Source organism: Medicago truncatula, chromosome 2, assembly GCF_003473485.1.
Source record: "Medicago truncatula cultivar Jemalong A17 chromosome 2, MtrunA17r5.0-ANR, whole genome shotgun sequence".
Lineage (NCBI taxonomy): Eukaryota > Viridiplantae > Streptophyta > Magnoliopsida > Fabales > Fabaceae > Medicago > Medicago truncatula.
The window spans coordinates 3313199-3329358 of NC_053043.1; the positions used below are offsets into that span (position 1 = coordinate 3313199).

The window sequence follows — 16160 nt, forward strand, 5'->3', positions numbered from 1 at the left end:
AATTTTATGTGTTAATTAATTTCATTGACAATGTATGTGAATGTATATGACGTATTTGAATTGTTTTCTTTTAAAAAATGTGCATTAAACATGTTTGCTCTAAGAACAATGTGGTGCAAGCAGTTATTACATGATGCCTTGGAAAATAAAAATCTTGACATAACAACGATGAGTGAACTTTTACGACATTTTACTTTGTCAGGTCATTTTACATATATTAAGAAAAGTATATATAAATAAAATAGAGATAAAAAATATTTTTACTAGATACTATTATCAAAATATTTGTGTTTCGTCACCATAACAAATGAAAAGTAGAAAATACTAAATTAAGAGAGATGCAAGTGATATCAATTAAAGGGTATAACTTAAAAAAATAATTAATATTGTCTTGAAAATTTAAAAAGGTTCCTTATTTTGAAACAATTTATTTTTTATAAATAGATCACTTATTATGGAACGAAAACAATATGTGTGTGACATCAAAATACAACTTCAAGATTACATATTAAGGACCCATTTGTTATAGTTTTTAAAAATAATATTTATATTGTTTTATTTTTTCGCCTATAATTTTTTCAACAAATTGTTTTTTAAGGAAAGCTTTAAATGAGATTTTTTTCAGAAGCTTAAAATAAGAAGTTATTTTGAACAAGTGGTCATAAAAATTATTTTCGAGAGATATATTTTTTTTAAGAAAAATTTGTGACTTATAACAATTCAGCTCACCTCAATGAATTTGAGACATAATTTCTCAATGTAGGAACATCTTGATTACAAAGTCCGACTTTAGAGTGTTGTATATTACGAGGCAAACAAATGAAGTGACCCATAACATAGCTAGAACTTCTTTATCACAACCTAGCGCCCATAATTTTCATCATGTGCCAACTACTTTCTATTCCTTGATTATGAATGAAATGAACTAAGGTTATCCTTGTTAAAAAGAAAAATTCTAATAACGAATATTTAAGTCTGTGAATGTCAACATTACACCGCTTTTAATTTCTATTAAATGAGTTTGAAACAACTTATATTATTTTTTAGTAAGTTTTCTTAAAAATAATTTCTAGAAATACAAAAAAATAATCTTTTAAGAGTTAAATATGATATAGTGCCTAAAAAGGTTTTGTGAAAACCCTATGGAATAAAGGTATTAGGGAGACTTGTGTCAGAGCTATCAATGACATGTATGAGGTGGTCTCGACTAGTGTGAGGATACAAGGTAGAGACACCAAAGATTTTTTCATAATAATAGGATTGCACCAAGGTTCAACACCAGACCCTTATATTATCACCATAATTTTATATGTATGTGACAACAGGTTGAAGGAAGAACTAAAGAGAAGGTTGAAGACAACAGGTTAGAAATGAAAAGAGAATTAAGAATTATATTGTAATTTTACCAACGGGTTAGACCATGGTCGGTTTTAGGCAAGTGCAACAATGCCCTTAGCATAACTCAAACTTAGGCGACCTTAAATTATGGGTTAGTGCTCGTTTGTTATAAATTAAAAATATAGTCAAATATGTTTTCAACCCCTGTAAAATCACGAACATTTACATTTAGTCCTTGTTAAATTTTAATAGTAATTTCAATCATCTATAATATTGGAGTTAGTAAGAATATTTCTTATTTTAAAAACTCTTATTCCTCAAAACAAACTTGCCATTTTCTTTACCATCAAATTATCACCTTGTACAAATATCTGCTAATATAAATTTTAACATGTATAACCGACCCTAATTTTTTACTGAGAAAAACTTTGTCTTCCCTCTAAGTTTTTTTCCTCTTCCACTCGTCGAGGAGGGGTGATTTTAGGTCAATTTTTGACCTAGAATCACCCCTTTGCATCTTTTTTCCCCTTTATTTCAATCTAAATAAGTGATTTTCACATACATCAAGTTTTTCTTTCGTGTTTTTTCGTGATTTCGTCGTCTTAGTGCGACGTTGTGTTATTTGTCGTCTTGTGCGGCGTTGTTTGATTTAGCATCCTTTGTTGTGCGGTGTTCGTTTGGTTTGTATTGAAATATCAACTTCAGACAATCACAAATTCAATCAATGATTTGGGCGTTAACGTTGCAGATCCAGAAGCATGGGTATTCTGGTGATTTATATTTCATCATATTATTTGTAGTCATTTTGCCGTTGTATGCTATTAACTTGGGTGCTGTGAGTTTATTCGCAGATTCACCCTATACGTTTTTAGCGATATTGATCATGTTATTGTCTCTGATGTATTCTATCAATTTGAATGAATGAATATTCTTTATTTTTGTTATTTATTTTTTTTTAACATGTATACGAATTTTGTAACTCCCTTAAAAGAAGCGGTTACGTAACCGAAAGTTGGTTACTTTTTTTTTTTTAACAACAAATAATACTTGAATTTTTTTTAAGACATTGATATATACTCCCTCCATTTTTTTTATGTTCTTTTTAGAAAATTAACATCAAAACAACGATGTGTATTTTTGCACATTTTCTTCCTATTATACCCTCATTTTAATTCATCAATAAATTCCTACTTTTTGCACACATTTTATATTTTCAATCAATTTAATATGTTATCTTTCTCTCTTAACAAACAATTGTCAATTTTCTAAATATTGTGCACATCTTTTTGATTATTTTAAGTCAATATAAAAATTATTCCAACTTCACATTAATCAAAAGTTAAGAAAAAATTAACTTTCTTCCAACTCCTTTAATCAAAGTTAAGGCTTCAACTATGGCTTCAACCAATGCTAGAGTCACACTTGAAATTTTTAATAATTGTTACTTATCTTATTTTTAGAATTTAAACTCTTATTGGAACCATTGTTTGGAACAAAATTTGTTTAAATTTGAAGATAATGAGAAACAAACTTTAGTTTTTCAAATAGATAGCAATAATTAGTTTTATTGAAAAAATAAAAGTAATTGACAAATTCTATAATTGACAAATCTTACCCTGAAAATATCAAAAAGACAGTTAAATAGAAACGAAAAATTCACTATAAAGAGACGCTTAAAAAGGAACGAAAGGAGTATAAAACTGTGTTTAAACCGAAAATTCTATGTTTCTCGACATTTAAAATGTGCAAGATCATTTGCAAAATCTTCTTGAAAAAACAAAACATCACCGCAACTAATTAACATTTTTCCTATTTTTTCTCAGCAATTAGCAATTTTCTATTTTTTAAGGATGTAAGCTTCTGTCGACATTTATCATTAAAGTTGGTTGAGTGTGTTTACCATTCATCCAACCGATATCAGTTCTCATGATCTACAGTTTGGTGACATACATGTTTTCAAAAATGATATTCAATTTAACTTTCACGTGATTTGGTTGATTTGCATATGAGTCATTTGAAAAGAGTGCAACTCTAGATTTTTTTTTTTTCTTTTCGCAATAAGCAAACCTCTCAAGATCAACTTTTTGACCACATCAATCTCCATTATTGGCGGTGGTTAAAAACTTACAAATCTTGTTATTTTTACGATTTGCATTCTTGGTGGTCCGATCCGTCATTTTGGACGATTTATTATGTATACTGATACATTGTTTCCATACGTATTAGACACTTATTGTGCTTTATATGTTTTTATATTTTTATATTTTTTTCAAATAAAAATGTTTTTATATAATAATTATTGTGCTTTTGGCTTCTTAAAAAAATAAATTTCAATTAAATGATACCAACAAAATAGAAATTAAGTGAAAATCTAATAACAATTTCCTTAATTTAAACGTAATTTATTAATCACCAAATAAAAAATAATTCAAAATTCAATGTACAATAAAAGAGCACATCAATATAAAAAAAAAACCGTCAAATAAAATGTTAAAAAAAAAAAGAAGAAGAAAAAGATAGACTAGAAAATGAATGAGAAATGGAAAATTCGAAAATGACTCATGAGGAATCCAACTCCTAGTAACACACACAGTTATAGTAATAGCAGCCACTAAAACGACGTCGTATTGATTGATTTATTCATAACCGCGCGCTCACTATAACATGCGCACATCTCTTAACATGCGCACCCTCTTACGTATCCCAAACCCTATTTAAACCTAACTTGACACAATCCACGATTCAACTTTGTCTTCTTTTTTCCTTTCTCTCTCTAATAACTTTCTCTCTCTAAACAAAAAGTCGCAAATTCACATCACGAACCTTCTCAGAAACCTCCATTGATTCTTCACGAAATTGCCATAATCCATTTTCTTTCTCGCTTTGGTCTCTTCGGAGAATGCGATACAACGCGTTGTTACTTTTAGATTTCGTGAATCAGTTTCGTAGTTTTGGAAAAAGCGAATTAGGGTTTTGATTTCAATTCAACATGGCGGATGATGGATTTCAATTTTCGACACTGTTTGCTGATGATGATTCCGATGATGAAAAGCTTGCAATGGATATTGAATCGTTTCTCAGCGTTCTTGATGAAGATTGTGTTCCTTCAGAGGTAGGGTCACTGTGAATTACGATTGGGTTGTGGAATTCAACTATTCACGGTTTGATTGTACTTGCATGTATATTTTTTCTTTGATTCAGTAGGATTATTTGATTTGCAGTTTGTTTTTTGAAATTTTACTGTTAAATTGGTTTCCTTTTGCGTTTTGATTTGTAATTATTTTTCAAAGATTGGATTTTTACTATGATAAACAATGTTGTCAATTGCTGGTAGCGGGAAATAGTAGATTTTAAAAATTCGGCTATTCGCCGCTGTAGATGTCATAAACACCGATGATGAATGAAGGGAAAAGGGAAATTATTGGCCGATTCACGTAAATATCTATTTTATATTTTGTCTAAGGTTTTCATTATGAGTGTTACAACTTTGGAGATTTTAGGCACATTAATTTACGTATGTAGATACTGAATAAGTAGCTCTGAAGTGGTTTAAGCCCTGTTTGGATAAACAGCTTATAGCACAAACGCTTAGCGCTTATGTATAAACAAATTATTTTCAGCTTATAGCACAAGTGATTATCATGAAAAGTGCTTATGTATAAGCATACATAAGCTGTTTTTACAGCAAGGGATAAAATAAAGTTGAATTGGTTTTGTGTATGCTATAAGCTATTTTCAAGCTATATTGAAGATCTATAAGCTATTTTTAAGCTATCTTGAAGAACTTATGAAAACGAGCTGAAAAAGCTTATGAGAAATGTCATTAGCTGTTTTTTTTTTTTAAATTCTCCCCAACAGTCTCACAAAACTTACGTCAGTAGATAAGCTCAAATAAGCCAATCCAAACAAGCCCTTAGTTTAGTAGAAAAAATCCAGTGCAATTTTTTTACAAGGAAATTCAAGTCATGCTTTGTCCGAGATTCGAATCGTTGTTACTATAGTCAAACCAGTTTTGCTAAAATTGGAGGAACGTCCGGAGTTTTAGAATCCCTACCGTGAAAGCCAGCTTTGATATTTAAAAGATGAAAGATTCCTTGAATTGCTTCTGCTGGTTTGATATTTAAAAGATGAAAGATTCCTTGAATTGCTTCTGCTGGTTTGAATGTCTTCATCTTTACACTATATACATGAAGAAATTGTTACATTTTTCCTGTACCTTTGGTCTAGTTCCTTATTGTAACGTAGAAGGATAATTGATATTTATTTTACAATTTTATGTAGTGTCGTGTCACTCATTAATTTTGGTTAAATTTCGGATGTGCTGGGTAAGTAGTTAGTGTAGATTCTCATAGAGAAAAGAGCTCAATTTCTTGTATGGAGACCAGGAAGTCACTGCTTTATGTTACTTTATGCTCCTCTTTGAAAATATACCATTCCTGCTGTCTCTATTTAAATTTTTATTTGAACATCTCACCAATTTTAATAATTTTCTGGATATAATGCTGCAGAGTAGTCCCGAGGATTCTTCATTGAAAGACGTTTCACCTGGTGAATCTGGGATCCATGATGATTTTTTACTTCAAAATGGTATGTAAACTTCTGAGCCCTTTTTTGTGGTGTCATTGATTCTTGACCTTATAGGTTGTAACTGGTCCCTCTAAATTGAGGATTAGGAATTTCTTGAGTTTATTTTCTTTCTGAATTTTGTACGCGTAATACGTAGTTGTTAATATGTTAGAGCAGATTGTTATTGCCTAGGCTCTCAAGTGTGTTTGAATAAGCACTTTTTCCTAGACTAGACTTTAGTAGGTTCAGCCATAGGCTGTTAAAAATTATGGTAAGATGAATAATATTCTGAGACCCGGGGCTCAATTCATTTATCTGATTCTGCAGGGAATTCCTTGCTTGACTCCGAACATGAAAACCAGGGACCTTCATCACGGACCTGCTCTTCCCCAAATGTTTTTGCTGGTGGTTACAGGGACTCGTTCTCTGTTGCTGAAAGTGATGAAACTTGCTATGCAGAAAGGGCAGGAGTTTCTGAACATGAGATGCCTTCTTACAGTGTGGGCACAAGTTCGAACCCGAGTCTGTGGAAGGATGACGATTATAGCCAAATCAAGCATGTGGTAGATGATGTGGAATCTGAATGTATGCAAAATCTTTACTGGCTTATCATTAGATTTCCATCATTATTTCTTATCTTTGTCATATCTGAAGCTTGGGCAATAGTTTGATTAATTGTTCTGCTTGCAGATGCTTCACACAGCTCTATCATTGAGAATGTTGATGGAACTTTTGAAGATTATGGAACAGCTTTGAAAGACACAATTGGAGTTTCTAGGCAGCCAGAAAATGACTCCTGTACATCCTTTGAAATGCCATTTGTGGATGTTGACATACCTACACATTTTGGAAATTCAGCTGATTCTACTTTTTGTCAAGGTTCCAATGTTCCTAGTGATTTTAGTGGCTACTATTCATCTTTGAACTGTTACCAGGGTATAGATGTTAGACCTGTTGTTACCGGCAGTTCTGGTTATTTTCCTAATGGTGTTGGTTCTGAATTCTGGAAAAATGAAGAGCCGGTGAGGAATATGAAGGTTGAAAAAACGGAATTCTTAACTGATACTACTAATGTGATTGGTGGCATGGACTTGAGCACTATCGGTCGGATCCCATTTCACGACAGTCAATTTATGCCAGTAAATAATGAATATCCTTCATTTTTTCCTGGTAATGCTAAATTTGAAGACGGTGAATCAGTGCAACAATCATCTTGTGTTCCATATATTTCTAGTGAAGGCCAGTCATTTAATGTCAAAGCTGAAGGGGATGAAATGGTTATGCCTTACCAAAATACTTTTCACAATGACAATGCTGGTCTAGAGGTGAAACAATTACCTGGTATTTTCCCTACCACTGGATATCAGAATTACGATTTTTTCAAGGTGGAGGATAGTAATGCAATTGTAACAACGGAGGATGCCAATTATTACCAAGATCTTATTGGTGAAACTGCTAATAAATTTCCGGGAAACATGGGAAATTTGAATTTCAGATCCTTAGACAAATCTCTATCTATTGCCCGAGCATCAATTGCCAATGGGAATCAGTATAATTGTAGTATGAGTGAACTAGAGAGTAAACCAAGCGAATGTAAAAGTATTGATTCTCAACTTTCCAAAAGAAGTACCGAGGGATCCAATGATGAAGATGACTGTGATGTTTGCATTATTGAAGACATCAGTCACCCTGCACCTACAAGTCGATCTGCCGAATTCAATTCCCTTAATATGTCACAATCTTCTAGATTTGATTATACCCAACCTTATATGGCAGGAGGCACAAGACCAAAGGCACACGACGAGCAGTACATATTACGAGCTGCTTTGCAGGTTGGCACTTTTACTTCGGCAATTGCTAGAGTATTCTGTTTACATGCACACCTTATTCTGCTCCTATTTTTTTTAGTAATGATGTCAATTCATTTTTTGTTGTTATTGATAATTGTTATTGGACTGAGAGGAATATGAATTGATAGAATTTGGAGTATAATGCATGTATGATTTAAAATATTGTTATCTCATTTGCTTTGTGATATAAGTGTTTGTATGTCTTGTGTAGGATGTGCCTTTTTTGGGGTTGGGTGGGGTCGTAAAAAGAATTCGAATGTCTTGTTGTTTCCCCCCCTTTCTTGCCTAACTTAAAACTTATTAGTATGACTTAGCACAGTTTGTCTCACATGTTATAATATATTTTTTACCATGTTCTGTGTGTCTGAAACCTGAGAGAGAACTAACTTCTGTGGTTGATTGCAGGATATATCTCAGCCAAAGTCAGAAGTTACTCCACCCGATGGACTGCTGGCTGTTCCTCTTTTACGTCATCAGGTTACTTTACAAGCTCAATCTTTTAAATTTTTTCGTGTAGTCTTTTTTAAGAAGTTCTTACAATTTAATAGGTGCATTTAGTTTTCCCATACCCGTATAGCTGTTTTCAAATTAAAACAAACAGGAATGTGGATCTGATGGTCTGGATCTGGAATTTGCAAGTCAAACTGAAAATGGAACATTGTTTTATGATTTATTCATCTTGTTAATGATTGAATTGTATCAATGATTATTGCAGTGGCTTTTAAGGGTCTACTTCTTCCCTATCCTAACCTCAAAATCCTTATGGACAACTTTATAACTTCGCTCCCTCATTCTCTCTGCTTTTTATCATTTCCTGTAATCCAAGTAACCATATGAGCCTAGGAACCGATAGTTAGTGGTGTTCTGGTTTTTGTCTACAGTTCTACCTCTATAAAAAGTTTAGACGCCTTTGTTGATAAGAAAGTTGAAAGGTGGTGTTAGCTCAGATATCAATTCTAGTTTCATTAATTATTTGAGCTGTTAACAAATTGTTACTAAATTTTTTAAATTGATGTGTTTTTTCCTCAAGAAGGAATTGGATGTTGTTGCATCAAATATTTGCTTTCTTTTTCAAGTTATATATTGTTGGTTGATTGCAAAAAGACCCGTGTGAATCGGGTTTGGTGTGTTGCTGCGATCCTCCTAATTTTTCTTTTGATGTCGATGACTTGCTTACTCTGTATCTTTGGGTCGTCCTACTGATAGAAGTTATTGTGTCAGAAAATTGCCTTATCATGGATGGTTCAGAAGGAAACATCAAGTTTATACTGTTCCGGAGGAATTCTTGCAGATGATCAGGTCAGTGCTCTGTTGTCATTCCGCAGTGGTTATTGGTCGTCAACAACAAGTATGTGATTTCCTTGTGAATTACTTGATTGATTCAATAGCTTTTTTCTGCAGGGTCTTGGGAAAACAGTGTCAACTATTGCTTTAATACTCAAGGAAAGGCCTCCATTACTTAAGACGTGCAATAATGCACAAAAAAGTGTATTACAAACCATGGACTTGGATGATGACCCACTTCCTGAGAATGGTTTAGTGAAGAAGGAATCTACTGTGTGTCAAGATGCATCCGATAGAAATGCAACCACAAGTGCGAATTTGTCAGTGCATGCAAAGGGCAGGCCATCTGCGGGAACCCTTGTTGTTTGTCCAACTAGTGTTCTGCGACAGTGGGCTGACGAGCTGCATAATAAAGTAACCTGCAAAGCAAATCTCTCCGTGCTTGTGTACCATGGAAGCAGTCGAACCAAAGATCCTTATGAGCTTGCCAAGTATGATGTTGTTTTGACAACTTATTCAATTGTTAGCATGGAGGTACCTAAGCAGCCTCTGGTTGACAAAGATGATAAAGATGACAAAGAAAAAGGAATTTATGAAGATCATCCTGTGCCGAATAGGAAAAGAAAATGCCCTCCGAGTTCTAAAAGTGGCAAGAAGGCTTTGAACAGCATGATGCTTGAGGCTGCTGCACGTCCTCTTGCAAAAGTAGCCTGGTTTAGAGTTGTCTTGGATGAGGCCCAAAGTATAAAGAATCACAGAACTCAAGTTGCAAGGGCTTGTTGGGGTCTCCGAGCTAAGCGCAGATGGTGCTTGTCAGGGACTCCAATCCAGAATGCAATTGATGATCTCTACAGTTACTTTAGATTTCTAAGATATGATCCTTATGCCGTGTACACATCATTCTGTTCTACCATAAAGATTCCTATCAATAGAAATCCATCAAAAGGGTATAGAAAGCTACAAGCTGTCTTAAAGACGATCATGTTACGTCGGACAAAAGGTAAGACTTGCATGCAAGAATTTTAGATCACCGCATCAGTAAGTTAGTTATTATCTGTGTTTGTCCTCTCTCCGACAAAATAACCATTTTTATTGTGATATCTATTACTTCCTTAACTATACACATAGCCCCATCTATGTGATAGTTTAAATCCAGATCAGGTTTTGACGATATACATTTTTCTTTTCCTGCACCATTAGCAATTTATTATGCAAGAATTCATCCAATTGAATGACTGCCACTAGTATTAGATTGAAATTTGTTTGTGACCTTGCAAGTATGATCATTTGCTGTAGGTACACTTCTCGACGGGGAACCTATTATATCCTTGCCACCTAAATCTGTGGAGTTGAGAAAAGTGGAATTTTCACAGGAGGAACGTGATTTCTATTCCAAGCTGGAGGCTGATTCACGTGCACAGTTTCAGGTATGATCTAACCTTAGTTCTTTGAAAGGTTTGATACTCAAAATATTTGTTTATTTTCACAGCGAGAGGATGGCTGTTTGTAACTTATTTTCATTGAAACCCTTATTGATTGAGTTTCTGTTTCGGCATGCATGTTATAGGAATATGCTGATGCTGGTACTGTGAAGCAAAACTATGTGAACATTTTATTGATGCTTTTGCGCCTTAGACAAGCTTGCGACCACCCTCTGCTTGTCAAGCGTTACAATTCTACTACTCTCTGGAAATCTTCAGTTGAAACAGCAATGAAGCTTCCTCGGGAAAAACAGTTATTTCTTTTAAAATGTTTAGAGGCTTCCTTGGCCCTCTGTGGTATCTGCAATGTATGTTTCCCCATGCTTTTGTATTATAAATATATTTCGGTTGTTGTGACTGCTAGGGTACATGCATTAGACTCTGTGCGTGGGTACTTTTTATGCTGAGAAAAATGTAATTTTTAGAGTGAAAGGAGAAACAAAGATGATATGATTTGAGGTGGTGTTATTCCACTAGTTACTCAATTCAATACATAAGCTGATCTTATGTGTCTGTTTATTCTAATACCACAAATAACAACCCAAATATCTCAATTACTTGTATTCTTTTTCACTTTGCTTACAAAATAATTGTTGTCGTTATGTATTATTTTTTGGGTGGGTGGGAGTAATTGAAAAAAGTGGAAAAAACTTGGTGGATACTTGTTTTCTGTTTCTCTTTGCTTTTCAAGATAGATAGAAAGATGGATTTTTTTTCCTTTCAAAACCTCTTGTTTTAACACCCCTCCCCCCACCCACCCCGGTATTCTTTAACTAATACATCATCTTGATTGATCATATCTCTTGCCAAAGTGTATTGTGGTACATTGTCTTCTCTGCTTTAACATTCTTATCACATGGTTCTATGCAGGATGCTCCCGAAGAAGCTGTTGTTTCAGTCTGTGGTCATGTTTTCTGTAATCAGTGCATTTGTGAGCATCTAACTGGTGAGGACAATCAGTGCCCTGCTACAAACTGCAAAACTCGACTTAACATGTCTGCGGTGTTTCCCAAAGCCACACTGAACAGTTCTATATCTGATCCGGCTTGTGATCATTTACCTGGTTCTGAGGTTGAGGATTCTGAACCTTGTTCTCGGACTCAGCCATGTGATTCTTCAAAAATAAGGGCTGCACTTGAGGTGTTGCAGTCATTGTCTAAGCCACAATGCCATACTTCCCAAAGAAGTCATGTGCAGAGCACTTCTAGGGAAAGTTCTGATTGCAGCTCCACTTCTGCCAATAATGGAAAATCCATTAGTGATGTTCCAGAAAAGAAAGCCATGTTTATGGAGAAAAGCTCTAATGATTCAGTTGGTTCTCTTGGGGAGAAAGCTATAGTGTTTTCTCAGTGGACAGGGATGCTAGATTTACTTGAAGCATGTCTTAAGGATTCTTCAATTCAGTATAGAAGACTTGACGGAACAATGTCAGTCCTCGCTAGAGATAAAGCTGTTAAAGATTTTAACACACTCCCTGAGGTTTGTAAAGTCATCGATAATAATATCAATGACTGAAGTTCTTGCTTTTTCATGTCTAAGTTTTGTGAGTGAGCCAACCTCACCTAGAAAAGACCTTAGCTGTAGTATTAGTATGCGGAGTGAGATACTTAAAATGATAATATATGGTTCTTTTTGTGTCTTGAATAAGTATATATTTTGGTAAGCTGGATCTGTTGTCTTTCAGGTATCTGTTATGATAATGTCTTTGAAGGCTGCTAGTCTTGGTCTGAACATGGTGGCAGCCTGCCACGTTCTCATGCTAGATCTATGGTGGAATCCTACAACTGAAGATCAAGCCATAGACAGAGCACATCGAATTGGACAGACTCGTCCGGTTACAGTTTTGCGGTTAACTGTCAAAGATACAGTTGAAGACCGTATTTTAGCTCTGCAGGTATTTTTCTTGGTTCCATGCAAGCTGCTATTTTCATTTTGGTGACGAATATGTGGTTTATATTGTCGTAGTTTTATATAGGATGGTGCACACTTTCTGAATTTTTAAATTACCGATTAGCAGATATATGAATATTTTGATATGGTTGGTTTTTTAACTTTTACAATTTTGAGAAACAAGTTAAAAAGGTAATGTTTTTGGAAGGAAGTTTTAATGCCGAAGATCAGTGTTTGAATGTTTCTGTTTAACCTTGTTCTGGTTTCTTTTATTTTGTGGGCTATATTTGCTTTTTGACATATAATTACCAAAATGGGTTTTTAGTAGATGTGTGTTAAACTAAACCCTCTTTTTCATTTAGAATGAGTATTTAAATTTTATTAAATTTATAAATTAATATAACTATATAGTATTTAAATTCTTATTAAATTAATAAATTAAAATATTATTGTATTGAATTTGATTCATATTGATTTTTTAAAATATAATTTTCTTTTTAATTTATCTTCAGAATGCAGCATAGCAAAAAAAATAATGAAAAGTGCTGAGCAAAAAAAAAAATTAAAGTATATTCAAACATCTAAAGCAAAAAAAAAATATAATGTCAACTAAAAAAATTATGTTGCCGTATTATTCTAGATTTATAAAAAAAAAAAGTGCATTATTTTAGAGCATACATGAATAAATGTAGAAAAAAAAAAAGTTTCCTGTAAACTAAAAGGTACAAAATAGTATTTGTAGTTATTAATACTGTTCAAAAAGTACTAGCCAAATTACCAGATCACATAATCGATTCGCAAAAGCTACTATTACCTGCTTCAATGAAACGCAAGTTTGGAGTAAAAAATCACATCAAAAAATAGGTAGCCAAACATGCAGGTTTGGTTGTAAAATTGAGTCTAGCCCCTTAAACTCACGTTTGATGATTTCAAATGCCAAACCAAACATAGAATTGGTAATAATTTGTCTGTGGTAGTATGCATTTATGCATTACACTTGATTCTTGAATGGAGGCGTTCTAGTATATGCACTATTGATGGGGAGACACATACATTCTGCCTGATTATACAGTTATAAATGAATTTTTAGTATATGCACTCTATTGATGAGGATACACATACATTCATTGCAGTCTGGTGCAAAATTAACAATTTCTTTGAAGTAACGTTTTAATGTTCAAGATAACCCTTTTCCTATAAAATAGTTACCCAAAATTATATAATAGGTAAAAATAAGAATTCAACTATATTAATATGGAAATTCAGGTCTGAATTTTTAACCACCTATCAGGCAATTCGAGAAGCCTATTTCTCTTTAGTCCCAACTGATTTCTAGGCTGCCTTTCACTGATACACATATACTCTCCAACCACTATCACCAACTATGTTGTTAGTTAAGATACACTCTGTCTCTTGCGATTCTGATCGGGGTCACACCTTCTGGGCCTCCTCTTATACACCTTAGTAACCTTGGGCTTAAGGTCGGCGTCATTTATTCATATAACTTTGGACAAAAATGACAATGGTAATCATGAACAATTATAGAATTTGGCCAATTATACTTGTTTCATTGCAAACCATGTTAATTTTGCGCTGTTGCTCAATATATTCTCTAGTGTTTATCTTTCAATGATGCCTCCATGCCTCTTACGTATAACGTTGCATTTGGTTATTTTAGTTTCTGGTGCCTGCACATTTTTTGTTTTGTTTGCGTATTGCATGTACAATATGATGGTTGTTGACACTTGAAGTGATCTTTTATACATTTGCAGCAAAAGAAGAGAACAATGGTTGCATCTGCATTTGGAGAGGATGGAACTAGTGGCCGTCAAACTCGCCTTACAGTGGATGATTTAAAATACTTGTTCATGATGTGATTAGGCATACATAGAAATATAATTTTAATTTTTTTGAAATGGTAATTTTTTCCTTGGGAGCTGGCGTCATTGTAAGTTGCTTTTTTGGTGACAGCAGAAATAGTGAAATTTTCTAACATGGCCTCTTTGACAGTTGATAGAAGGATTGTTTTAATTGTGGTTATAGTTGGAGTGAGATGATTCATTCTTGATTTGGAATTTTGGTTTAGTCTTTGATATTTGTATAGGTTAGTGAGCAGTAGCACAGACATCAACATAGAAATTGTTGTTTTTATTGTAAATAATAATATATGAAATAGACGATATTTTTTTCCCTTTCTAGTTTTTGTATGCACCGTTAGATTATATGTTTATTACTATCAATTGCAACTTTGTGTCAGGTCTGAACTGATGGGCAGTGGTTTTGGTTTCGGCATTCTAAAGTGAGCTGTTTGTATTGAAGTGCAGTTGAAATGAATTCTTGTTTAGTATTTTTATTTTTTATTTTGTTAAAAATTTCTAATTGGTTGATGTAAATTGAAAGTGATATAATAGCTGTTTGAATTCTTCAGGGGATTATTCTTGTTCCAAACTCAATCTATATGCAACCGATCGACTTTGAGCTTAAATTTCATGCGGAAAGGATGACTTTAATGGCTTAGATTTTTAGGTACTTGTGAATTTTGATACCAATCTAGCTCACATATAAATAGTGCCAGCAGCATTGTTTAACAGGTAGTATTATTTTGGCAAAATTACAGTTTTAGTCTCTTAATTTAATTTTAGGTAACAGTTTGGTCCTTTATCTTTTTTTCATTTTAATTTGGTCCTTTTTGTTCATTTTCATATACATTTTTGAGCTTAAAATTCATGATTTTATTTTCTTATGATCTTTTAGTCTTCAAATTTATGATCGTCTATGTTTGCATAAGAATATTAGATTTGAAGCTTGAAAATGTATATGAAAATGGACAAAAAGGACCAAATTGAAATAAAAAAAAGATAAAAGACTAAATTGTTATTTGAAATTAAATTAAGTGACTAAAATTGTAATTTTGCATAATATCTTAATATCTTTCAACAGTCTTTTACCCGTTAAAATCCATAACAAATTCAAATGGGGTTTTAATAATAAGAGTATCTTTTTTGTAACAAAAAAAGAGTATCTTTTATCAACAGTCTAAGTGTTGCTGATTTGGTATTTGTTCAATCAAACTTCTAAAATATCAGAGTAGTAAATTCATAATTCACTTGGTTTAATGGCACATGTATATAACACACAAAGGACTTTCATGTCTGTCAGCTGGACTTTTAATTTTGTTGTAACCTAAGTCTGTTTTGGTCTATGTTGAAGCAGTAGTGTTGAAACAAAAAACGATGAAGCAAAAATGTTGGGACGGTAAAATGAGAATGAAATGTGATGAAATAAGAAACGTTTGTTACAGTACTGAGTAAGAGAAAAAACACGTCCAAGCACCATGAGGAAGAAGCGCACGTGAATGATGGAAAAGAGGGAGAGAATAGTCACATGCCTGGCACATGAGTCACTTAAGTGGTGTTTTAATCTCATTCATTGTTTTTAATCTAATGACTGGAAATTATTTTCACCATTCTCACATAAGTTAACCATTCTCGTGTAATATGCCCTATATATATATATATATGGCATATCAAGTGAGAGGACATTTTAAAATGAGAGATGAGAGAGTTAAATTAGAGCCATTGGATTAAATTGGATGGTGTAATTAAAAAATGACTTTAATGAACTCTCTTCTCACTCCCTCTCATTATACGGTTCCTCTCTCATTATACGGGTCCGTCTTTTTGCTAGTTTTGATAAAAGAAGTGCCGAGGCTGTAACTAAAAAAATCAATTTTAACCGTAATTTCCTACTT

At 33.3% G+C, this 16160-nt stretch overlaps 1 protein-coding gene across 2 annotated transcripts; it reads left to right on the plus strand.

Moving 5' to 3' along the window:
* The first annotated feature begins 4076 nt into the window (after positions 1-4076).
* LOC11428547 (helicase-like transcription factor CHR28) lies at positions 4077-14607 on the plus strand. Of its 2 annotated transcripts, none has more exons than XM_003593450.4 (12): positions 4077-4450; positions 5847-5925; positions 6232-6489; positions 6595-7736; positions 8160-8231; positions 8976-9053; positions 9156-10038; positions 10335-10465; positions 10606-10827; positions 11390-11998; positions 12204-12413; positions 14182-14607. In XM_003593450.4, exons 1-12 carry the CDS (start codon positions 4328-4330, stop codon positions 14284-14286), a joined length of 3912 nt encoding a protein of 1303 aa, XP_003593498.2. In that variant the 5' UTR covers positions 4077-4327; the 3' UTR covers positions 14287-14607. The 2 variants fall into 2 exon arrangements, with proteins under 2 accessions (XP_003593498.2, XP_039686179.1); XM_039830245.1 differs by having other exon boundaries at positions 5852-5925.
* Positions 14608-16160: the final 1553 nt, after the last annotated feature.

Bases quoted from the DNA above. Each gene is read 5' to 3' on its own strand.
- LOC11428547 (XM_003593450.4), top strand. From the start codon at position 4,328: ATGGCGGATGATGGATTTCAATTTTCGACACTGTTTGCTGATGATGAT. The intron at 7,737-8,159 runs GTTGGCACTTTT...GGTTGATTGCAG, and splicing joins TATTACGAGCTGCTTTGCAG to GATATATCTCAGCCAAAGTC. The intron at 9,054-9,155 runs GTCAGTGCTCTG...TTTTTTCTGCAG, and splicing joins GAATTCTTGCAGATGATCAG to GGTCTTGGGAAAACAGTGTC.